The 24,480-nt window shown below is 44.1% G+C and overlaps 1 protein-coding gene across 1 annotated transcript in view; it reads left to right on the top strand.

Annotated features, from left to right (window-relative positions):
* Positions 1 to 11,153: 11,153 nt before the first annotated feature.
* The window catches only part of MTRR (5-methyltetrahydrofolate-homocysteine methyltransferase reductase), a 69,907-nt gene continuing 56,580 nt past the window's right edge, over positions 11,154 to 24,480 (top strand). The window contains exons 1-3 of the mRNA XM_077493486.1: positions 11,154 to 11,266; positions 17,334 to 17,490; positions 24,205 to 24,358. Coding sequence (XP_077349612.1) covers positions 17,347 to 17,490; positions 24,205 to 24,358 — 298 coding nt within the window. The 5' untranslated portion in view covers positions 11,154 to 11,266; positions 17,334 to 17,346. The remainder of the gene's footprint in view (positions 11,267 to 17,333; positions 17,491 to 24,204; positions 24,359 to 24,480) is intronic.

Genomic DNA, 24,480 nt, shown 5'->3' with positions numbered 1-24,480 from the left:
TGTAGCTAGGAACCCCACATTTGGTATGCAAACACAGTAGAACTAGCACTACAAAATCATGGGGTTTCTAGCACCAAGTGACCCCGAGATACGTGGCCCCAAAGTCGGGTCATAAAATGTCATTTTCTGCTGCAGAAAAGTGCTTGACATTTTGCGACCCGAATTTGAGGCCCCATAACTCGGGGTCACTTAGAGCTAAAAACCCCAAATTTGGAGATGTTGTAGTGCTAGTTCTACTGTGTTTGCATACCAAATTTGGCTATAAGTGGTCCCGAGATATGTGGCCCCAAATTCAGGTAATTTTTCGAATTTGATTCCAATTTCGTACGAATTTGGTTGAATTTGTTAGCATTGTAATTTGGTAATTCGGATGCATCTGAATGTCTGAATAATGAAAATTCGTCTGAATTTCAATTCAGAACGAAACTAAATGCACATGTCTAGCGTGGAAGGGATGACATTGATGGTGGTGTGGGGGATGGTCTATGTGGACAACTTTACCTAGATTATAAAAGGAATTTTTTCCTATTCTTGAGCCTCGCTAAGAGAAGGGACGCCCAGGAAAGGAAAATAGTAGATACTTATGGTGTTGGCGGACACATAAGACATTTGAAAAATATATTATATCAAAAAAATGTATTTCTAAATAAATTAAATATAGATAAAAATTTGACCCAATATGATAGTATCACAAAAAATCCTAAGTGCTCCACAATGTGATCCGTTATCACACTAGATCATCCCTACCAACCATAAATAATACACACTGACAACACCAAACATCAAGGACACATAAATCACATACATGCAACAATGAACGGATGAGGCGCCTCTGTGGCCATACACTTGTCGATGTACCATCTAGTATCTAAGTTTTGAATTAAGCAAGATTATATAAAATCCTCATACGCCTGTACCTTCACTTCTGAACTGTATAATTTCTGCCGTCATGCGTTCTCACCCCGGGGTGTTTGATACTAGCTGTACTGTTATCCTGTTTAAACACTCCGTGTTCCGTGATAGATCTGCCGCTAGCAAGTTGATTAGTGCTCTGCGAGGGCCTGCTATCCTCATTTACATCAACGCGTTTTGCAACATGGCGTCACATAGCTTCGACTGGGCGTGGAGGACCTCAATTACCGTCTCCCCTTTATAGTACTATGAGACGTCATTATTCCTCCCATGATGTGTTTTTTTGCATTTACTTAAAACTGGGCAAGCTACATATTAGCTTGGATTAACCCCTTTCAAATGTGAAGTGAAACAGAGGATATTTGTATGCTGTTCTTTTATAGTTTTTCTCTTTTTTTATATATATATATACAGGGTGGGCTATTTTGGAGAGGAAGGAAAAATTATTATTGTCATTTTTGTTATTGCTACCATCATTTTTCACAGGATTAGAAACAAACACGACGGACATATTATCAAATATGAAAAAACATTTATCAAAATCATACATCTAGACTGGAACCAAAAAAGAGAGAGAGAAAGAGGAAAGAACAGGAATGAAAACTCTATCCCATTACTATAGGGGAAAGAATAAAAATAAAAATACAAGATTTCTAATAAATCGCTCACTCCTATTCATGCTCAGATCAAGATATGGGTCTAACATCTGTATTGTACCCCTATTTCTGCGACCCACAGAATGAGACATACATATGGAAAAGGGAAGAAGGGAAAACAATTATATTGTAAGTTGTTGGAAACATTAAGATCTTCATTTCCCTATCCCTAGACAAAGAATCGTATTTATTATATTACAGGTAAGGTATTTTTGTATATTGGAAAATATGCATTTCAAAATTATTGCTTTTTATCTGTAATAGACATTAAGGTGTCATGGTTATGCAGTGATCTTCCTGTTTGCTTACCTCCCCTCATGTGTTCAGACTAAGAGGCCAGCCACTTCCACCTGGTGGTTTTTATAACCTCTCCTCTAAGCATGGCTCCACCCCGGCCCTATCAGGGAACCTTATATTAACCTGTGCACTGCATGCCAACAGTGCTGATTAACCATTGTGTATTCCTTTGTGTGTTTGGCTTCCTGTTACCTGCCGTGTGCTCTTCTGTTGTTCCGTTACCGACTTTGACGTGTCTTTGACTATCCCTGTTTGCCTGTGATCCTGACCTTTTGGCGTGTCCCTGACTTTTCCCGTCTGCTTGTAGCCGCGACCTTGGCTTTGTCCCTCACCATCCCTATCGTCCTGTTGCCTACTGTGGGTGTGAGCTGGGGGACCCTGGGGGTCACGACCTGGAGCCAGTTGCAGCCAAGTCCATCCTCACCACTCGAGGCTCTGGTGAACACCTGCTGGCTCTTAGACTCCGCGCCCCAGGGAATCTTATGCTCTAACCCCAGTGGGACCTGTCTCCCGTCCGCAGCAGTCAGCCGTAGGGTCCACAACCTTGCGGTGCACTCCTGATCCCTACGGTGTGCATCTGTCACCTCGCCTTAAGGTGACCTGACATAAGGCAGTTCTAAAATACCCTCATTATTTTTATCCCGATCTTTCTTTTCATAATGGACAATATGGTTAAATAGGCCATTCTCTGAAGGATTTTATATAGAAATTAGAGGTACCAAGCAATATCTGAGCATGAAGAGAGAAAAGTGAAAACACAAGAATATTCCAAGATATTTAAAATTTATATATAAAGAAGCATTTTAACGAGGTAGGAGAGACAGGTGGATTTTATGTATAATGGCTTCATGTCCCTATTCCAATTTAATGTTAATTTAAGAAACATTGCAAATTTAATTCTGTGTTCATTCCCAATGGTGCAAGACTTTTCAAAGTAAAGATCCACCATTTTTCCTTTTGTAAAAGGATACGATCAAAATCCCCTCTTCTTGCTGGTAATTTAAGGACATAAATTCCTTTAACTTTCAATCCATCTGTCTTCCCCTTATGATATTGGGCAAAATGTTTAGCCACCGGTCTCTCCTCCTTTTGCTCCTTATTTTCTCTCTGTCTTTCCCTTTCCTTTTTGATATCTCTCAATGCGTACTTTCAGTGCCCTTTTCGATTTCCTATATACATTTTGGGACAGGGACACGTTATCATATAAATTACTTCGTAGTTGAGCAGTTAATTAGGTCCCTTATCTCAAATTGTTGGTAACCTTCAGCATCCTGGAAAGTTGTAGTTCTTTCTACAAATGGGCATATTTGGCATTTTGTGCATGGCATCATTCCCCTACAGCGTGAAAACTCAGACAGCCATGTGGGGTTCTGCTGTCTGACATACTCAGAATGCAAGTTTTAGATCTTCGTGCTACCATCATAGGTCTTTCTCCCACTGTATTTGCCAAATCTTTGTTATTTCTTAGAATGCACCAATGTTTTTCCAGGGTTTTATGCACAGAGCCCCATTGGGTCCCATATGTTGTAATTAATCTGATTGAATTTGATTCTGCCTGTTTTTTAAGATTAGAGTCCTCATCTCTACACAATAAACTTTCTCTGCTGCGAATTGCAGCTTTGCATTTGGCACTGCGTATCTGTTTATGGGAATATCCCCGTTCACGGAATCTTGCATATAACTCTTTAGATTCCCTCCTCAGATCTGCAGCGTCAGAGCAATTTCGTTTAATACGAATTAATTCCCCAACTGGATTACCATTTTTCTGCCATAAAGGATGGTGGCTTCCTGCCTGTCATAACGTATTTGCTGCTATTTCCTTCCGATATGTACATGTTTTTACTTTACCGCCCTCCAATCAAATTTTTAGATCCAAGAAGGGCAGTTCGTACTTGTCGTAAACGTATGTAAGATGGATGTTACGTTCATTTACATTTAACTGTTCAAGAAACTCAGGTATGATGTTGGGGTCCCCCTCCCAGATGACCATCACGTCATCTATGTACCTCAGCCACGTATGTACGTGGCCGAGGTACATGGGATGATTGAACACTTAATTTTCCTCCCAGCTGCCCAAATGTAGGCATGCGTATGCTGGGGCCCATGTTGCTCCCATGGAGGTTCCTCTAATTTGTTGATGTAGTTGGATGAAAATTGAAAATAATTGTTTTTAAGAGCAAATTGTAGTAGTTCAATTAAGAACTCATTTTGTGCCCATTGACGTATTTAAATTTAAATAACAATCATATGATGTAACCAATCTAGTAGATCATAACTGGTAGAGTTACTATGTTGCAAGCGATTTCTGGACATATAACTGGCTGATTGATGTAATGGGTCACATGGGTACAGCTTTGGGCACTTTGCGGCCACCCAGCGTCACAGGCATATATGCCGTTGTGACGCGATGGACAGACTTCATTGAGTGGCAGTGTTCCATCCCACCCCTCCGTCTGGTCCTCTCCAGCTCCGCAGCATTTATATCCCCCATTGCGTACAGTGCAGTCTTCATGCGCAGGCGCAAGATGTGGTGGCGGGCGCATGCAAAAGTGGAGTTCTGGCCGATCCGAATGACGTCACACCGACAATACGCTGATTGGGCGGACGGGACACACGCATTTAAGGCACGCATTTAAGGCACGCCTTCTATGGCGTTGTCTGTACGTGACACTATCCTTTTTTAAAACCACAGTGACAGATGGATCGGCAGTCCTTGGAAAGACCATCTTATTATTAAAGGTAACCTCCAGGTTTGGCCGTTCCCCACTGCCACTATCTCTCCCTGCTTTCCTGCTCTATTGATTAATGGCACAAATATCTCTCTATTAATATATGGCTGTCGCTCTTTGGAGGACGTGCCAAACTGAGGTTTTACCCCTTCATATAGACCTTTGGCGGTGAGTGTATGTTGGCGTTGGATTAAAATATAAATTGATATGGAATTTTTATATAACATTGAAAAACTGAAATTCTGTGCTTTAAGCCTATTTCACAGTTTATTTTCGTACTTAGGGAAGTATCAAATTTCTGGGTTCCTGCTTTCAACCTGCTATAAACATATATGGGTCCCATTAAATCATACGTCTTGTTTGTGAGCCTTTCCGGCCCGGGTGGAGAAATAGAATAGACTCACAATCTCTGGCGCTCTGATAGGTGTCTAGTTTCATGTCTTCAAAAGGGTAATGAGATTCTTACTATAAAAATTATTTTTTTACTATATTACGTGTGCCCCCTTAGTGCCCTCTATAAGCTGTTCCACACTATGTGCCCCTACACCATCTTCAGTCCAGTTTGTCTAGACTTTTTTTGTGAAAACAGGTGATTTCACAATAGATATTATTGTGTTTTATCTATAAGTAAATTTTGTTCTTTTGTCCTTAAGAATTTTTCATAATTGGGCCCCAGAGGAAGCATCTTAAGTACGCGAAACATGTCGGGCATGAAGTCAGTATCAGCATCTTGCCACCTTTGATGTCTTGCCATCTTGTTATCTATACACAAACCTGAGATTATCTACCATTTGAAGACATCATCTTGTCATTCTTCAGTAATTACATTGGTTAATATGACATGAATGATGATAACATCTTTTGCTGATAAACTTTTGAGTGTATATGACTCTTTCTTTCTTTTTTTAATATGTATTTATGTAAACATGTTCTCTTGTAAATAAAATTATACCTTTTTAATCAAAAAACCCTCTTGTATTAGTGCCTAAAAAGTCCATAGCCCCTTTTCTCTATTTCATTGAATCTCTCAGAAAGTAATCTTTCTAGTGGCTATTACATCTGCCAGGAGGGTTTCTGAGTTGGCTGCCTTGTTTTGCAAGTCTCCCTACTTGATCCTCCACAAGGATAAGGCAGTGCTGCGTCCGCAGCCTTTGTTTCCTCCAAAGGTTGTTTCGGCCTTTCATCTAAATGAGGACATTGTGCTTCCATCCTTAAGTCCTCGGCCGTCACACCCCAAAGAGGTGGCTTTGCATTCCTTGGACGTGGACCGGGCTCTGCGGGTGTATCTGTCTGCTACGGCTCCTTTTTGGAAGCTCGGACTCGCTGGTTGTATCGGTGGCTGGTCCGAAGAAGGGACTGGCGGTCTCATCGGCCGCCAGTTCTCGCGGATCAGACAGATTGTGGTTAAGGCTTATGCCATAAGGAGACGGGTGCCTCCCTTTCCTGCAACAGCACATTCTACCAGGGCAATTGGTGCCTCTTGGGCTTTCCGACATCAAGCATCTGCTTCCCAGGTGTGTAAGGCGGCGACCTGGACATCCGTTCACACTTTCACAAAATTTTACAAGGTCGATGTGAGTGGACGTTTGCTCCAGCTGCAAGGTTTTGCAGGTGGCTGCTTAAGGTTGCAACTTCTCCGTTGAGGAGCTCTGTATGTTATGGGTGGAGTTATTTTTTTTGCTGTCCCCCCCCCCTTGTTTCTTTGACACTGCTTGGGGACATCTCTAAGGTCAAGAAGAGCTGCTGTGTCTGTCAATGAACAATAGAGAAAATAGGATTTTTGTACTCACCGTAAAATCCTTTTCTCTGACGTTCATTGACGGACACAGTACCCACCCCTCCTATTTATGTTTGTACTGCTTTTGACGAACTGAGCTGCTGGATGCAGTGTGAGAGGTTATAGCCAGTAGGATCCTCCCATGCAGTACTGTGCAAGTGTTGCTGTTTTTAACACTTTCTGCCTAGTCCTCTCCTAAAGGGGCAATATAACCCTAAAGTCAAGAAGAGCTGCTGTGTCCGTCAAAGAACTTCAGAGAAAAGGATTTTATGGTAAGTACAAAAATAAAAAAATTTCAAATTCTAGCTGATATTTTAAGTCATGGTCACATGTTTCTTGGGTATACATCTTCCTATGAGCCAGCAATTTATTTGATTAAAACACCATTGAAAAGATTTTGGAGTGTATTTTCTATTTTTAGGGGCAGTGATAGGCAAACACGGTCCTTTCAGCGGTTTTGAGGTACTTTCTGTTCTTTTAAAAAAAAAAATTTTGATTGTAGTGTAGTTCTGGACAAGAGGGTTTTCAGCAAAAACAATAGTGGTTGGAGATTGGAAAGATACTCTTCAGGGGTGGACTGGGCCGGTGTTAGCATTTCCTCAGTGAGCCATTGCTTCTGAAATGTATTGGATTGCAAAGTGTGAGTTCCACAAAAGAAATCTAACTACAAAATAAAATGTGTTCTGTGAGAAACTATACCTCCTCCATAATCCAATCACACTGCCTCTTTCATAATCTCACTTCAGTGTTTCTGTTACTACCTCCTCCATAATCCCACTTTCCCCTCTTCCTGCTTATTCTACAATCTGTTATCAATGCCTCCTCTCTCTATCTCCCCCCAAATCTAGTCTTGCTGCCTCCTCTCCCTACCTCCTCCATTATCTGGTCTCTCTGTCTTCTCTCCCTCCCAGCTCCAAAATCTGGTCTTGTTGTCACCCCTCCTTATCTCCTCGGTAATCTGGTCTCGCTGTCTTCTCTCACTTCCTTCTCCATTATCTGGTCCCACAGCCTCCTATTCTTACCTCCACCATAATCCGTTCCTACTTCTACATCCTCATACTTCTTCTTCCATAAATCTGTTATCACTGCCTTCAATCTCTAACTCCTCCATGATCAAATTTGACTGTCTCCTCTTCCTACCTTCTCCATAATCTGGTCTCATTGCCTCCTCTCCCTACTACCCCAATAATTTGATAATGCTTCCTCCTCTCCCTACATTCTCCATAATCTGGTCACCCTGCTTCCTCTCCCATCCACTTTAGCAGTCAGGTCTCAATACCTTCTCTATCATTATATGGTCCAGCTGCCTCGTCTCCCTATCTCCTCCACAATCAAATCTCATTGACTTTTTTTTTCTCTACCTCCTCTACAATCCAGTTTTACTGCCTTCTCCCATCACCTTGCTCAAAATGCCATCTCTCTGATTTCTCTCCCTATCTCCTCCATAATTCTGCCTCCCCTCAATATTTTGTTTATCTCGGCCTCCTCTCCCTACTTTCTTCTTCTCAAGCTCATTCTGTTGCCTCTTCTACTCCCCATGTTGCCTCTTCTGGTTCCCTACTTCTCAATTTAGCCCAACACTTTTATCCCTTCCAAAAATGATTCCCACTGTGAACTTTGAGGGGGCAAGTAGCCTCTTTGCACCCAAGCCAAAGTCATGTCATGGATATGATCCATCATCTGCTGGATGGGCACATTGCCCCTTTTTTTTGGTGAGCTTTACAGCCATAGCCCGTGGTGGTGATTGAGCAGCTAACTAAGCTGTCTTCCTCCTCCTTCTCTCACCCAGGGTCAGACTATCTCACAGCCATTGCCAAGTGCCATAATAGAATATTCTCAATCTAGCTCTTTATTCACAACTACCACCACTGTTTCCCAGCCAACTGGCATAAAGGAGCCTGCTGAGTTATTTGGGCATAGTGTCAGCCACTTGGTGCAAAAGGATGCAGAGAAATTAATTGGCTATGATGTTGGCTCTCATGGGGCCCCCGGGCAATAGGAGATTATGGGGCCCCCAGGAAATCAGAGATTATGGGGCCACACAGTAGACACAAACACACACACACAGTATACAATCACATAGCATACACAGACACGTTTCTATTGGCTGAGAAGGTACTGGAGAGGTGGGGCAGCTATAATCTCAGGATTTTTAGACCAAAAGGATGTCGGTAAGGGACATTTCAGAGACAGATGTAAAAAAAACAAAATAAAAAAAACAGCACAATTTTTTAACATACTGTCTCTGGTTTACTGAGGCTGGCAACCCTGATGGGGCCCCCTAGTGGCATTTGGCCCTCGGGCAGTGCTCGAATGGCCCAATGGTCAGTTCGCTCCTGGTTAGGAGTAATGGGACCCTAGAGGGAGGAAACACCAGTCATGGACAACCAATTGGCAGTGATGTTCTCACAGCATATGGTCAAGCTGTCTCCAGCGATGAGAGGGAGGATGCTGATGAGGTCTCTAATGCCTCGTTTCCACTGAGCGGATCGGTTCGGGTTGGATCGGTACAGTATGCTATTTTGAGTGTTTCCATTATGAAAGCGACCCATACAACCAAACCATACCGCACCATTCAGGGTCCTGCTTCAGATGTGGGGCCATAGAAAATGTTACGGTACGGTTAGGGCGGAGCTACTGGTTTCACACGATACGCTCCACTCATTGGCGGACAGAAAAACGGCAATGCTCACGTAGGGCTGGGGGAAAAAAATCTATTTAAATTTTGAATCGAGTTGAGAGGTCAAATGGATTCAAAATTTAAACAAATCAATTTTTCTTTTCACCACCGCACCGGTCCTGAGGTGGTGCGGGCAGAAGTTTTTAGGCGAGGCTGCGGCTTTGGCCTAGTCCATGAGGCTGGATGCCGCGGACTATGCCGAAGCAGCGGCCTCGGCTGAAAACTCCTGCCTGCAGCTCCCCAGGACCGGCGTTGACACAAACTGTACCAACCCAAACCAAGTCGCTCAGGGGAAACGAGGCATAAACGTATCTAAGTGCCTGATAGAACAAAGAAGAAAAGTGAGGAAGAGGCACAATCTCAAAGGGACAGGATGTCATCCAGGGGCAGCTGGCAGAAATGTGGAGGAAACAGCTTCCCTAATGGACTGGATGGCAGAGCTCCACTGGTTCAGGGCACACTTACCTCCCCCCAGCCCACTCCCCAGAGCTCAGCTGTACGCTCCTTTTTCAGCATGTGTACTGCAAACCTAACCATAGTTATTTGCAGCCTCTTCTTCAAGCACATAAAATGTGGCAATGGCATCAACCAATTGCATACCATATGCATGAAAAGACATCCAATTTTTCACCACACAGGGAACAGCACCAGAAAGCTACAGATCATAAAAAATGGCCTCACTTCTCCTCCTTCCAGCTCCTTCTGTTCCACCTCTACCCCCACTATAGACCATGCCCTCTCAGCAGCCTCCAGTGATAAAGATGATGGTCTAGCAAGGGCTGTCAAAGGTCCATCCTATGGCTCTTCCAGTGGGGAAGAATGTCCACATGGGGCAGTGCGGAGTAGGGGTGTTCTGACATACAGAGTCCGGCCATCTAAAAGTGTCCGCCCCGTACTGTGCAGGCGCAGCGATTGCGCAGTACTGAGCAGAAGGAGATTCAGAAAGTCTCCGAAGATGAATGGCGCCTGCACCTTGAGTCAAGGTGGTAGCCCCACCATCCAAGTGGACATAGGGCTGCACATGTTAGAGGGTCCCTCGCAGGCTCGCCACGCTTCGGGCACGGCCTCGCTGCGCTCAGCTCTTTTTATTCTAACTCTGTGTCCACTTGGATGGTGGGGCTAGAACCTGGACTCATGGTGCAGGCGCCGGTCATCTTCGGCTATTTTCGGAATGCGCTTGTCCTGTGTACTGCACATGCACAGTACACAGCGGACACTATCCGATGGGGGACACTATCCGACAGGGTATAAAGGGCATAAGTAGGAACCTTGCTCTGATTCTGCCAGCACCACACCACCAGCTGTTGCCCCGAACAGGCAAATTTTGCTGTCCAAGCTGCTAGAGCACAAGAAAAAATTGTCTCATTCCCACAGTATATATATATATATATATATATATATACATACATACATACATACATACGTACACACATATATATGTTTGCAAAATATTTTTTCTTTTCACAAAAAAATAAATACTTTTGCAAGAAAAAAAAAATTATATCTATTTTTGCAAAATAAATCTATATATTTACACACACAAATGTATGTTTGCAAAAGAGAATTTTTTTTAATTTTACAAAAAAAAAGTTGTTTTTTTTTTTGCAAAAAGAAGAAAATTTTATTTTTGAGAAAAAAATATGTATATATATATATATATATATATATACTGTATATGTTTGCAAAATATTATTTTTTTCTTTTACAAAAAAAAAAAAATACACACACACACACATATATATGTTTGCAAATTTTATTTTTGAGAATTTTATATATATATATATATATATATATATATATATATATATATATATATATATATATATATATATAATTTTTTTTTTTTCTCAATATATTCACACACACTGTATATGTTTGCAAAAAAAAAATAGCAAAACAATATCACCAAAAGAAAGGCCCGAATATCTCAAAAACAAGAGCTCTGCATTACATTGCTACTATAAGTAATGACTAAGTTATGGCCGAATCAATCGTAGCAATCGCTCTGCTCCATATAAGACGTTCGGCTGTCAGAGATGAAGAGGTCAGGTGACGCCCCCTGCTGGTCATGTGACCACGGCACCACCACATCACCCATGTGGGCGGTCACATGACCAGGATGGCTTCCTGAGTCCCTCCCCCCTCAGGAATGCAGCATGTGTTGTGTATTTCCTGCAGATTGATTGCAGGTTGCATAAGACCGTCCATGCTGCAGGTGAGTGTTCTGATTATTAGATTGTAAGCTCCATGAGCAAGGCCTTCCTGCTCCTTCTGTATTGTATTTCTTCTCTTTTGTAAAGTTCTGCACGAACTGTTGGTGCTGTATAAATCCTGTATAATAATAATCACAATATTTGCTGGAGTCGTCGTGTTTTCTCGCCTTTGCTTGAGGTTTGTCATGTTAGGTGAACGTTTAGCGATCGTTTTTGTGCAGGCGAAAGGAAAAAAATAAATACATTTTTTTTTTTTGAAGTTTTTATTGTGAGCAATCGCTGTCCGTGCTCTGCTAGTACAGGTCACATATGGTCGATCTAAAATCACAGAACAGCAAGCGTTTGGATCCTATTCATCTTTAAACAGTATGTGATTTTGCAGCTTGACAAAACACGTGTAAAATCGTTTAGACCCCAGTCGCACTTGGCGATTTGGAATCGCTCCGATTCCAAAATCGCTCAGCCGTCGCTGCAAAATGCATGCATTTGGGAGTTGTGCGATTTTTGCAGCGTGACAAAATTCCGCATCAAAACACACCTTTGAACAATCACGTGAAGCTTGTAGCCCCCCCCCCCCCCCCCCGAACCCTCATTTGCAGTGAACGTGGCTTTGAAATCGCACGTTTTAAGTGTGACATATATATATATTTTTTTTTTCTGGGAGCGACTTGAAAGACATCCGTGCGGCTTCATGCACAGATGTCTATTGAAATCGCCAAAAGTAGTGCAGGAAGTACTTTAGCAAATCCGGTGCGGTGTCGCACTGATTGCAACGGTGCCATTGCCGACAATGGGCTGCGACTTGTCATGCGATTCGACCTCTCAATTCACTCCAGTGTGAACGATGGGCTTAGGCTGCGTTCACATTTTTGTGTAGCAGGGACTAAGGATGAGCTCAGGCATGTTTTCGCATTGGTTTACGTGCAGAGCCCGCACAGGCAGTGAGACATTGCCCCGATGTGCGGCTGCAGAGATCGGGGAAATGTCTCACTGCCTGTGATTAGCGCAGCGCTGCGCCGACTTCCTGCTGGGCTCTGCACGTGGTCCATGCGAACCCACCTGGGCTCATCCCTAGTGGGGTGGCCCATTCCTTTCAATGGGCTGCCCTATGCGCGGTTGTCGCCCCCCCTCCAAAAAGAGAAGCTCCTGCTCCTTTTTGGGGTGACAAGCTTCATGCGATTTTTGTTTTTGGCACTCCCTTAACCGCTTGCCAACCAGCCACCGTCATTATAGTGCTGCAGGTCGGCTCGTTCCCGCGAATCACCATGGCTGTACGTCGGCTCGCTTGACAGCTGTAGCACGGTGGGGGAGCCGATGCGCTTAATATTTTAAATTTTAATAATAAAAATATATATAAAAATTTACATTTTTTTTTTTTTTTTGCAGAAACCCTAGAGAACGCCGAGTAAATACCTAACATGCTATGCTTTAACATTGCGCACGCTCGTGTAATGGCGTCAAACTACTGTACTTAAAAAAATCTCCATAGATGCCGTTTTTATTTTTTTTACAGGTTACCAGTTTAGAGTTACAAAGGAGGTCTAGCACTAGAATTATTGCTCTCACTCTGACGTTCGCAGCGATACCTCACATGTGTGGTTTGAACACCGTTTACATACGTGTGTGCGACTTGCGTATGCGTTCACTTCTGCGCACGAGCTTGGAGGGACGGGGCACTTAAAAAACAAAAAACGTTTCTTTTAATTTTTATTTTATTTTTTTGATTCTTGTTATTCCCATTACAAGGAATGTAAATATCCCTTGTAATAGAAATAAGCAGGACAGGGTCTCTTTAATGTGAGATCTGGGGGTCAAAAAAGACATCAAATCTCACATTTACGCTTAAAGGGGTTGTAAATGTTCGTGTTTTTTCACCTTAATGCATCCTATGCAGTAAGGTTATAAAAATCTTCTTTCACTGACCGCCCCCCCCCCAGCTCCCCTGTTTCACTCACCGGAGCCCGTTCATTCCCACGCCGGTGAGCTCTACCTCTCTGGCCAGGGTTCACGGCTCTTGATTGGATAGATAGCAGAGCAGCCATTGGCTCCTGCTGCTGTCAATCAAATCCAATGATGTGGGGGGGCGGGGCCGAGTCCGCCATTCAGTATCTATGCACGCAAATGCTGGAGTCCCCAAGGGCCGCTTGGTAACCCCAAGGGAGAGCGCTTCTCCCAGGGGGTTTAGCAATGCGAGTAGGAACTGCGATCACTGCTGGGGGACCCCAGAAGACGATGATCGGCGCCACACTGTGCAAAACAAACTGCACAGTAGAGGAAAGTATGATATGTATGTTATCCAAAAAAAGAGGGTTTACAACCCTTTTAAAAGCAAAAAAAAAGTAATTTTACTCTTACACAAAAAAAAGGCTCTTTAACCGCTTCCTGCCCGCCCTATAGCCGAATGCCGGCCTTAGGGCGGGCGGCTTCCTACGCCTGGCCGTCCCTGGACGGCCTGGTGTTTACTTCCGCAATGCGCGCCGCCGCGGGCGCGCATCGCGGAAGTTCTGTGTTTGCCGTGTCCCCCGGGGACAGGCAAACACAGATCGCTGTAAACGGCCAATCACAGCGGCCGTTTACAGCGTGATCGGCGTGTCCAATGGGAGATGATCTCATATGTAAACATATGAGATCATCTCTCAGCGCCGCTCTCCCTCCTCACACAGACAGCGTGTGAGAGGGGAGAGAAGAACGGCTGCAGCAGCCGTCAGTGTAAAAAAGAAAAAAAAAGTAAAAAAAAAGTTTAATAAAAAGTGCCATCCTCCCCCAGTGCCACCCCCCCCAGTGCCATGCCCCCCCCCCCCAGTGCCATCCTGCCCCAGTGCCATCCTGCCCCAGTGCCATCCTGCCCCAGTGCCATCCGCCCCAGTGCCATCCTGCCCCAGTGCCATCCGCCCCAGTGCCATCCGCCCCAGTGCCATCCGCCCCAGTGCCATCCACCCCAGTGCCATCCACCCCAGTGCAATCCACCCCACCCCAGTGCCACCTGCCCGCAGTGCTATCTGTCCCCAGTGCCACCTGTTGTCAGTGCCATTTGTCCCCAGTGCCATCTGTCATCAGTGCCACGTATAAGTGGCATCTGTCATCAGTGCCACGTGTTATTAGTGCCACATAGTGCCATCTGTCATCAGTGCCACGTATTAGTGCCATCTGTCATCAGTGCCACGTATCAGTGCCATTTGTCATCAGTGCCACGTGTCAGTGTCACGTGCCATCTGTTGTCAGTGTCACGTGTCATCAATGCCACTTATCAGTGCCATCTGTCATCAGTGTCACGTGTCATTGGTGCCACGTATTAGTGCCATCTGTCACCGGTGGCACGTATTAGTGCCACGTATTAGTGCCACATGTCATCAGTGCCACGTATTAGTGCCACGTGTCATCAGTGCCACATATTAGTGCCACGTGTCATCAGTGCCACATATTAGTGCCACGTGTCATCAGTGCCACGTATTAGTGCCACGTGTCATCAGTGCCACATATTAGTGTCATCTGTCATCAGTGCCACGTGTCATCAGTGCCACGTATAAGTGTCATCATTGCCACGTATCAGTGCCATCTGTCATCAGTGTCACGTGTCATTGTCCTGGTATTTCAAAAGTGTAATAAGTAGTCAACAAGTTAGATGTGTAATTTATGCTCCTAGAACACGTGATGGCGCTCCCTGCATGTTGGGCCTCTCTATGTGGCCAGGCTGCGAAAAAGTCCCACACATGTGGTATTGTAATACTCAGGAGGAGTAGCAGAATTTTTTGGGGGGTGTCATTTGTGGTATACACATGCCACGTGAGAGAAATAACCTATTACAATGACAATTTTGTGGAGAAAAATAAAGAAAATGAAAAATCTTCATTTTGCAAAGAATTGTGGGAAAAAAATGACAACATCAAAAAGCTCACCATGCCTCTTACTAAATACCTTGGAATGTCTACTTTCCAAAAAGGGGTCATTTGGGGGGTATTTGTACTTTCCTGACTTGTTTGGGTCACAAGAAGCGAGATCGGCCTCCAGTACATCAGATGTGATCAATTTTGTGCGATTCGCACCACAGCTTGTAGACTCTCTAACTTTCACAAAGACCAAATAATATCCAATAATTTGGGTTATTTTTACCAAAGATATGTAGCAGTATAAATTGTGGCCAAAATTTATGAAAAAAAAATTATAATTTGCAAAATTTTATCACAGAAACAAAGAAATATGTGTTTTTTTTCAAAATTTTCGGTCTTTTTTCATTTATAGCGCAAAAAATAAAAACCCCAGAGGTGATCAAATACCACCAAAAGAAAGCTCTATTTGTGGGAAAAAAAGGACACAAAATTCATTTGGGTACAGTGTTGCATGACTGAGTAATTGTCATTCAAAGTGTGAGAGCACCGAAAGCTGAAAATTGGTCTGGGCAGGAAGGGTGTTTAAGTGCCCAGTAAGCAAGTGGTTAAGGACCGGAGGTTGGGAGTGATGTTTGACATCGCTTCAGTCCTCCAAGGGCACAGATGGCCCTCACTCAACTTCCAACTTCCTGCCTATCTATTTAAAAGAACAATTAAAAAAAAAAATTCTATTTTACCTTTTTATTTTTACAACGTGCCCCATCCCGAGCTCACGAGCAGAAGCGATCGCATACGTGAGTAGCGCCCGCATATGAAAACAATGTGAGGTATCGCCTCGATCGATAGAGCAATAATTCTAGCCCTAGTCCTCCTCTGTATCTCTAAACTGGTAACCTGTAGACTTATATAAACGTCGCCTATGTAAATTTTTAAGGGTAAAAGTTTGTCGCCATTCCACGAGCGGGCGCAATTTTGAAACGTGACATGTTGGGGTATCAATTTACTCAGCGTAACGCCATCTTTCACAATATATAACTTTACTGTTGTCAGTGCTCTTATAAGACCGCTGTGCAAATACGGTGTGACAAAAACTATTGCAACGGCCGCCATTTTATTCTCTAGGGTGTTAGGGAAAAAAAAAAGATATAATGTTTGGGGGTTCTGAGTAATTTTTCTAGCAAAAAAAAAAGTCTCGGGGCTGAAGTGGTTAAGGGGGTAAATCCTTCCGGTGGTTAAGGGGGTAAATCCTTCCGGCGGCTGAAGTGGTTAAGGGGGTAAATCCTTCCGGGGGCTGAAGTGGTTAAGGGGGTAAATCCTTCCGGGCCCTGAAGTGGTTAAAGCGGAGGTCCACCCTAAAGTGGACCTTCCGCTCATCGGAACCCTCCCCCCCCCCCCCTCCGGCGCCACAATTGGCACCTTTCAGGGGGGAGGGGGGTGCAGGTACCTGTACAGTACAGGTATCTGCACCCACTTCCGGGATAGCTCTCTGCGGAAAGGGGCGTAGATTACGCCCCTTTCCGAAAGTCCCCCGCTGCCTGCTGGGAAACACACAGATCCCAGAGGCAGCGGGGACCGTCCTTATTGCGCAGCGCGACTCGCGCATGCGCAGTAGGGAACCGGGAAATGAAGCCGAAAGGCTCCACTTCCTGATTCCCATACCCAAGATGGCGGCGGCGGCAGCACCCGAGCGACGATCGAGAGATCGGCTTCAGGTGCCGACATCGCGGGCGCGCTGGACAGGCAAGTGTCACTATTTTAAAAGTCAGCAGCTGCTGTATTTGTAGCTGCTGGCTTTAAAAAAAAAAAAAAAAAAAAAAACGGCGGACTCCCGCTTTAAGTGTGCAATCCCCTTTAGATCTTCTGCCAACATTGTAGTGTAAGAGCCCGTCTGGTTACGGATTGATTGGATAGTTTAGGAAAGTTCTCGTTAGGGGTCCCCCCTGGATACCCACTGAATGGACTCCTAAGTTGGAGCTCTCTTTTCACGGTTATCGTTAACCAGGGACAGTAAGGCTGGGGAGGAAAGTGCTAGATGATGCTGGATGTCCTCCAGCCAGCAAAGGGAGGTGGGATCTATCTGAGTTGCTACAGCTTCTAATGCACATTGTGAGCAGCTCACAGTGTGCTGTGAATCAGAGGATTCTACATAGTTCAGGAGAGGAGGCGGTACAATTGGGCAAGACTGAAAAGAAAGGTCGGAGGTCAGGTTTTAAAGCTTTTCCTTTTCCTTTGTGCTGGACAGGTGGAGCTTCGCCATGTGCGTCGTGCGTAAGAAGAGATTCCTGCTGCTCTACGGGACGCAGAAGGGACAGGCGCAGGCTATCGCTGAGGAAATTGGCCAGCAGGCAGACAGCCACGGCTTCATCGCCGACATTTTCTCCCTACAGGATCTGGATAAGGTAGGTGAGCCGCCATCTGCCCTGGCTTTGGTCTGTGTTCCGTCCAGCCAAATCCATATCGCTGGTTAACCACTTTCAGCCCCGGACCATTTTGCTGGTGAAAGACCAGACCACTTTTTGCGATTCGGCACTGCGTCGCTTTAACTGACAATTGCGCGGTGGTGCGACGTGGCTCCCAAACAAAATTGACGTCCTTTTTTCCCCACAAATAGGGCTTTCTTTTGGTGGTATTTGATCACCCCTGCGGTTTTTATTTTTTGCGCTATAAACAAAAATAGAGCGACAATTTTGAAAAAAATTCATTATTTTTTACTTTTTGTTATAATAAATATCCCCCAAAAATATATAAAAAAACATTTTTTTTCCCTCAGTTTAGGCCGATACGTATTCTTCTACATATTTTTGGTTAAAAAAAATCGCAATAAGCGATTTATTGATTGGTTTGCGCAAAAGTTATAGCGTTTACAAAATAGGGGATAGTTTTATAGCATTTTTATTAATAATTTTTTATTATTATTTTTTTTTTTTTACTAGTAATGGCGGCGATCAGCAATTTTTATTGTGACTGCGACATTGTGGGGGACCCATCGGACATTTTTCACACATTTTTGGGACCATTGTCATTTATACAGTAATCACTGCTATATAAATGCAGTGATTCCTGTGTAAATGACACTGGCAGTGAAGGGGTTAACCAGTGGGTGGCAGTGTAGGGGTGTGTTACTAACTGTGCGGGGGTTGGGCTTTCATTTAGTGAACGCTGATCTCTGCTCCAATCACATGGAGCAGACATCAGCGTCACTAGTTGCTAGGCAGAATGGAGAAATGCTGTTTACACGGCATTTCCTCCATTCAGCCGTCCCTTGAGACGATCGCGGGGATGCCCGCGGCGATCGGGTCCCGCGACCGGACTCACGGGGGTCCCGACCAGCGCGGGAGCGCCCCCCCGATGGCGCGCTCCCGATGGCAGGGTGGCATTGAATATTGGACGTACATGTACGCCAATATGCCTGCCCGTGCCATTCTGTCGACGTACATCGTCGTGCGCTGGTCGGGAACCGGTTAAGGATGGTGGCGCTGCAAACCACACAGCATGCTACAGTATGTGCAACCTGGTCTCATGTATCTGGCCTTCAAATCGCCTGCATAGTCTGTGGCGCTGTACAATGAGCGGGTGGACATAGTGTTGAGAAGTGTGGCATAAAGAATAAATGGAGAGATCGTTATCGGCAGGTGGTATGTTGGGTTGTACGAAGTCTCAGATGTCCATGTGGCATTTGGGACTCCAAAAATAGACACCAAAAGGTGGGGAGGTCATGTCAGTCCCAACACTGCGGGAGTTCGTTTTTTACTTGCCGGTCTTCCTATGTTGAATTTACCCATGTAAGACCTAAAATGTGCAGTTCGTTGCATTCGGAATTGAAATTTGGACAAACTTTTCGTTATTCAGATATATCCAAATTTCTGCGTTACAATGGTAACGAATTTAAACAAATCCAAAATAATGAAACAACATTTTGGCCAAAATTCGAATAGTTTTCAAATCAAAGTCAGGAATAAAATATAATAGAAAAGAATATAATAGAGTAAAACAGAACCTAATGCAAAATAAAAGAATAGAAAATAAAGGGATAGAATGGAAACTAAAAAGAGCAAAGAATAGAGTAAGACAGAACAAAATAGAATAGAAAATGAAAGAACAGAAGAAAATAGAATATAACCTTCTTCTGAAATTCAAATAGAATAATTTTTTTAATAGAATAAAATAGCAAAACAATGGAATAGAAAGAATCTAACAATATAACCATCTTCCGAAATTAGAATTTCAAATAGGATAGGATAGAGTATAACCATCTTTCAAAATTCACTGGAATTCAAATCAGTTAGAATTTTCTGAATTTGGTCGAATTGAGTTCAACCACTTCAATACCGGGGGGCACTTATACATCTTCCTGCCCAGACCAACTTTCAGCTTTCAGTGCTGTCGCACTTTGCATGACAATTGTGCGGTCGTGCTACACTGTACCCAAACAAAATTTTTAGCATTTTGTTCCCACAAATAGAGCTTTATTTTGGTGGTATTTGATAACCTCTGCGATGTTTGTTTTTTTTTATTTATTTTTTGCTAAACAAACAAAAAAAAAGGCTGAACGTTTTTTTTTCCATTTAAAAAACGTTATAAATAAGTTTTCTCCTTCACTGATGGGGCTGCACTGATAGGCGGCACTGATAGGTGGCACAGATGTACTGTAATGTGTCACTGATGGATGCCAATCATTGCCAAACAATGCCTGCCAATCGGTGATGCCCATTGTAAGCACTGATTGGCATCCATTGTGGGCACTGATTGGCATCCCTGGTGGTCCAGTGTGGGCATCTTCGGGGGGGCTGCACTGATGACCGAGACCCCCCCCCCCCCATCAGAGGAGCAGCCAATCGGCTCTCCTCTACTCGCGTCCAACAGAAGCGAGTGAGGAAAAGCCAATCACCGGCGCTTCCTATTTACCACGTGATCAGCTGTGTCCAATCATGGCTGATCACAGTGTAAAGAGTCTCCGTCAGAGACTCTTTACCTAGATCGGTGTTGCGGGGTGTCAGACTGACACCTCGCAGCAACGATCGCCACGATGCGTGCCCCCGGGGGCGTGCAGCGGCTCAATATCCTGAAGACATATGGTCAGGATATTGGAACCACTTTGCCACCATCATTTTGGTATATGGCGGGCGGCAAGTGGTTTAAAGAAGGGGGATGTTCTTCTCCCCCCCCCCCCCCCCTGTTGTGTGTGTTTTTTTTTTTTTTTTTTTTTTCCCCCCCCCTTGCAGATGAAGTGTTTGGTTTGTAGCATTGGTCATTTTTGAAGTGTACCTGTCGTGTCATAAGAGGATGTCAGGAAAAGCCTATATTTCATGAGAAGATAGAAGTCACGGTGCTGGTACGGCAGACAAGGATCGGCGGGGGGGTGGTGGGGGGTGTGTTAGAATCTGCAATGATACAGTGCACAACCCCAATTCACAAAAAAGTGAGGTCTGTGTAAATTTTACATAACAGAATGCAATGATTTGCAAATCTCATAAACTCCTCATATTTTATTCACAATAGAAAACATCTCAAATGTTTAAACTGAGAAAAGGGACAATTTTCAGAAAGAAATCAGGTCATTTTGAAATTGACGGCAGCAACACGTCTCAAAAAAAGTTGGGACAGGGCAAAGTAAGTGACAATAACAAAGAGCTAAAAGAGCATTTTGCAACTAATTAGGTTAATTGGCAACAGGCCAGTCACATGATTGGGTATAAAAAGAGTATCTTAGAGAGTCAGAGTGTTTTGGAAGTAAAGATGGGCAGCGATTTGCCAATCAATCTTCAGTTAAAAGCTGCATCTAAAAATTGCCAAAGAATTTCAGAATAATGTTCCTCAACATAAAATTGCAAAGACCAGCCTCCGCAGTTGTACCGCGCTCAACATGGCTCGGCTGCGCAAACCGCCGTCATGTTGCGTCGCTCCCTCTGGTGGCCGCTAGGGGCTCGATGACCGACGGGCTCCCGCGATCATTCGTAACACGTCGAGATCCGGGATCTCTGGGTAAACACGAGATTCCCCAGTTCTCTGAAGGGAGAAGAGATAAATCGTCTGTTTATACAGAGTATGAACAGCGATCTGTCATCTCCCCTAGTCAGTCCCACCCCCCCCCCCCCCTTCTGTTAGAACACACACTAGGGAACACAACCCCTTGATCACCCCCTAATGTAAACCCCTTCACTGATATTTTTACAGTAATCAATGCATTTTTTTTTTGTTTTTGTTTTTTATAGCACTGATCGCTGTATTAATGCCAATGGTCCCAAAAAATGTGTCAAAATTGTGCATAATGTCGCATTCACAATATAAATCACAGATCGCCTCCATTACTAGTAAAAAAAATAATAATAATAATAAACATGCTATGAATCTATCCCCTATTTTGTGGACGCTTTAACTTTTTGCAAACCAATTAATATACGCTTATTGGGGTGTGTGTTTATTTTTGGTTAAAAAAATAAAAATAAAAAAAAAAATGTAAAAGAATACATATCTGCCTAAACTGAGAAAAAAAAAAGTGCCTTTTAAAAAAAAAAAAAAAAGGGGGGGGGGAATATTTATTATAGCAAAAAGTACAAAATATAGCTCAGGAATATTTATAAAAATCACTATCTGTGAACTAGGGGTGCAATGGATCAAAAAACTCACGGATCGGATCGTTCCTCGGATCAGAGTCACAGATCGGATTATTTTTCAGATCAGCAAATAATAATTGAATTTGCGAAAACCTGTGAAAATGCCACCACCATATAGTCCCCACTGTAATGGACATCTCCCCCACTGTAATATTGTCTGAGTATTGCGGGATGGCTGTGATTGCAATTGTCACAGAGCAGCGCTGTTGGGCACTACAGATCCAGTCCACATCGCCGCTGCCATCCGATCTCTCCCCTCCACTGGACAGATCAGTACAGAGAGGGGAGAGAGGAACCGGCATCATGACATGACGCTGGTTTGTTTACAAGTGATCGCTTTGTCATTTGACGGATCGATCACATTGCAAACGGCCGCCGGGTGTACAAAGATGGCCGCCGCTTTGGAGCTAGGCCAAAGCCACGGCCTTTCCTAAGGCTGAGGTTGCGGAGCGCTCCGTGGATCGCGGCGTGTGCCGATCCAAACGGGGGGACCCGTGCGGATCGGTGACGATCCGTTGCACCCCTACCGTGAACACAGCTCGCCGTGCCATCCAGAAATACAAGGTAAAGCTCCATTATCGAAAGAAGAAGCCATATCTGAACATGATCCAGAAACGCCACCATCTTCTCTGGGCCAAAGCTCATTTTAAATAGTCTGTTGCAAAGTGGAAAACTGTTCTGTGGTCAGACGAATCGAAATTTGACATTCTTTTTGGCAAGCATGGACATTGCATCCTCCAGACTAAAGAGGAGAGGGACCTTGCGGCTTGTCATCGCTCAGTTCAAAAGCCGGCACCTCTGATGGGGGTATATGGGGGGGGGGGGCCATTAGTGCGTATGGAATGGCCAGCTTGTACATCTGGAAAGGCACCGTCAATGCTGAAAGATATATACTGGTCTTAAAGCAGCATATGCTCCCATCCAGACGACATCCTTGTCAGGGAAGGCCTTGCATATTTTAGCAAGACAATGCTAGACCACATACTGCATCTATGACAACAGCATGGCCTCCTAGTAGAAGAGTCCGGGGGTTTAACTGACCAGCCTGCAGTCCAGACCTTTCACCAACTGAAAATATTTGGCACATTTTGAAACGAAAATTGCAACAAAGAAGACCCAGGACTGTTGAGCAGTTAGAGCCCTATATTGGGCAAGAATAGAACAACGTTCCCCTCCAAAAACTCCAGTAATTGGTCTCCGCAGCTACCAGATGTTTCCAGAGTGTTGGTAAAATAGGGGACACTGCACCGCGCTAAACCTGGCCCCACCCCCACATTTTTCAAGACGTGTTGCTGCCATCGGTTTCAAAATGACCTTTTAATTAAAAAAAAGATTATCTGAGTCATGCAGATTTTGGCCCCGAAACTAATGGAGGCACCATGAACTGGGAGGACAATTGCCCACAGCCCCAGGAATCCCCAGCAAACTGGAAGAACCTTAGACTTCTATGGAACCTTGGTTGAGAATGGCTGCTCTAAATCATTGCTTTACTCTTTAAGTGTTTGCAGTTTATCTATGAAAGGATTCTAAACAAATATGAATTGTTGACTGAGCATGTCCGGGTGTTTACCTGAACTCAAGTAGATGGGGTCCTCAAATAAGGACTATTCTAGTTTGGTAATGTAGGAGTTTATAGTGTATATAAAGTATACCACTTGACCTCTGGAAGGTTTTACCCCCTTCATGACTAAGGCTGGCCAAACATTGTACTAATATAATTTTTTTTCCTTTTTTAGATTTACCAAAACCATATAATACGAGGTCAAACCTAAACACTTTCAATTTGTATGCAATCAGGCAGGCCTTTGTACTATATAGTTGAAGATAAATCTAAAAGAAAATAATTGAATAATGTATGGCCAGCTGTTGGCATTTTTTTTTTCTATTCGGCACTGCGCTACTTTACTGCAACACTGTACCCAAATTATATGTATATGATTTTTTTCACACCGTCCATTGCTGTACTGACCACATCCACTGCTCTACTGACACTGTCCATCGCCCTACATATATGCTTTGGGGTGGACGCCCTAATGCAATAAGCTTTGTGGCTTATACAGTGATGAACACTAACATTTTAAAGCGCTTCACAAACTGTTGGTGCTATATAAAATGCTGTATAATAATAATAATGAACGGCTTGCTTTTGATCTGTGATTGGCTACAGCTAACCAAATGGTACAGGTAGCCAGTTACCATGTGATTGCTGTGGGCCAATCACATATCACAACTGTAAGCAACCTATTCATGAATGAAATCCATTCATGACAGTTTGTTTACATTGGTGTCATGTGATCGCTAACACCAATGATGGCGATCGCCTGATCCCCGGTTACCTGTAATTTTGATCCGCTGTGTCCACAGGAGCGGCACGCTGCACTCCCCGATCCCGGAACAGGCTGGGTGACCTACCGGTTGCGTGATCCAGCCTCGCTGCGCCGCCTGCTCGCCCGCAGTACATTTACTCAGTTTGACACTGCTTATGTTTTGTGTTTTCAGTTCTGCTTGGAGGAGGAGAAGGACCCTGTGGTCATCGTGATCTCCACCACCGGAACCGGAGAACCCCCGGAGCCTGCAGCGAAATTTGTAAGAGGAATCCAATACAAAGAGCTGCCAGCTGACCACTTGGCGCATCTACGATATGGAATATTGGGTACGTGTCACACACACAACATCTGACCGCATAAAAACCTGTCTGTCCTGTTTAAAGCTGAATGGGGGAGTCTCTAATGGAGGGGTGCTAATATAAAGGGACTCTGATCTATTGGGGGGGGG

This window comes from Lithobates pipiens, unplaced genomic scaffold (genome assembly GCF_037356315.1).
Source record: "Lithobates pipiens isolate NorthernLeopardFrog02 unplaced genomic scaffold, aLitPip1_a1.2 Scaffold_19, whole genome shotgun sequence".
NCBI lineage: Eukaryota > Metazoa > Chordata > Amphibia > Anura > Ranidae > Lithobates > Lithobates pipiens.
The sequence above is the reverse complement of the archived record's forward strand: the minus strand, read 5'-3'. Positions and strand labels throughout refer to the sequence as shown.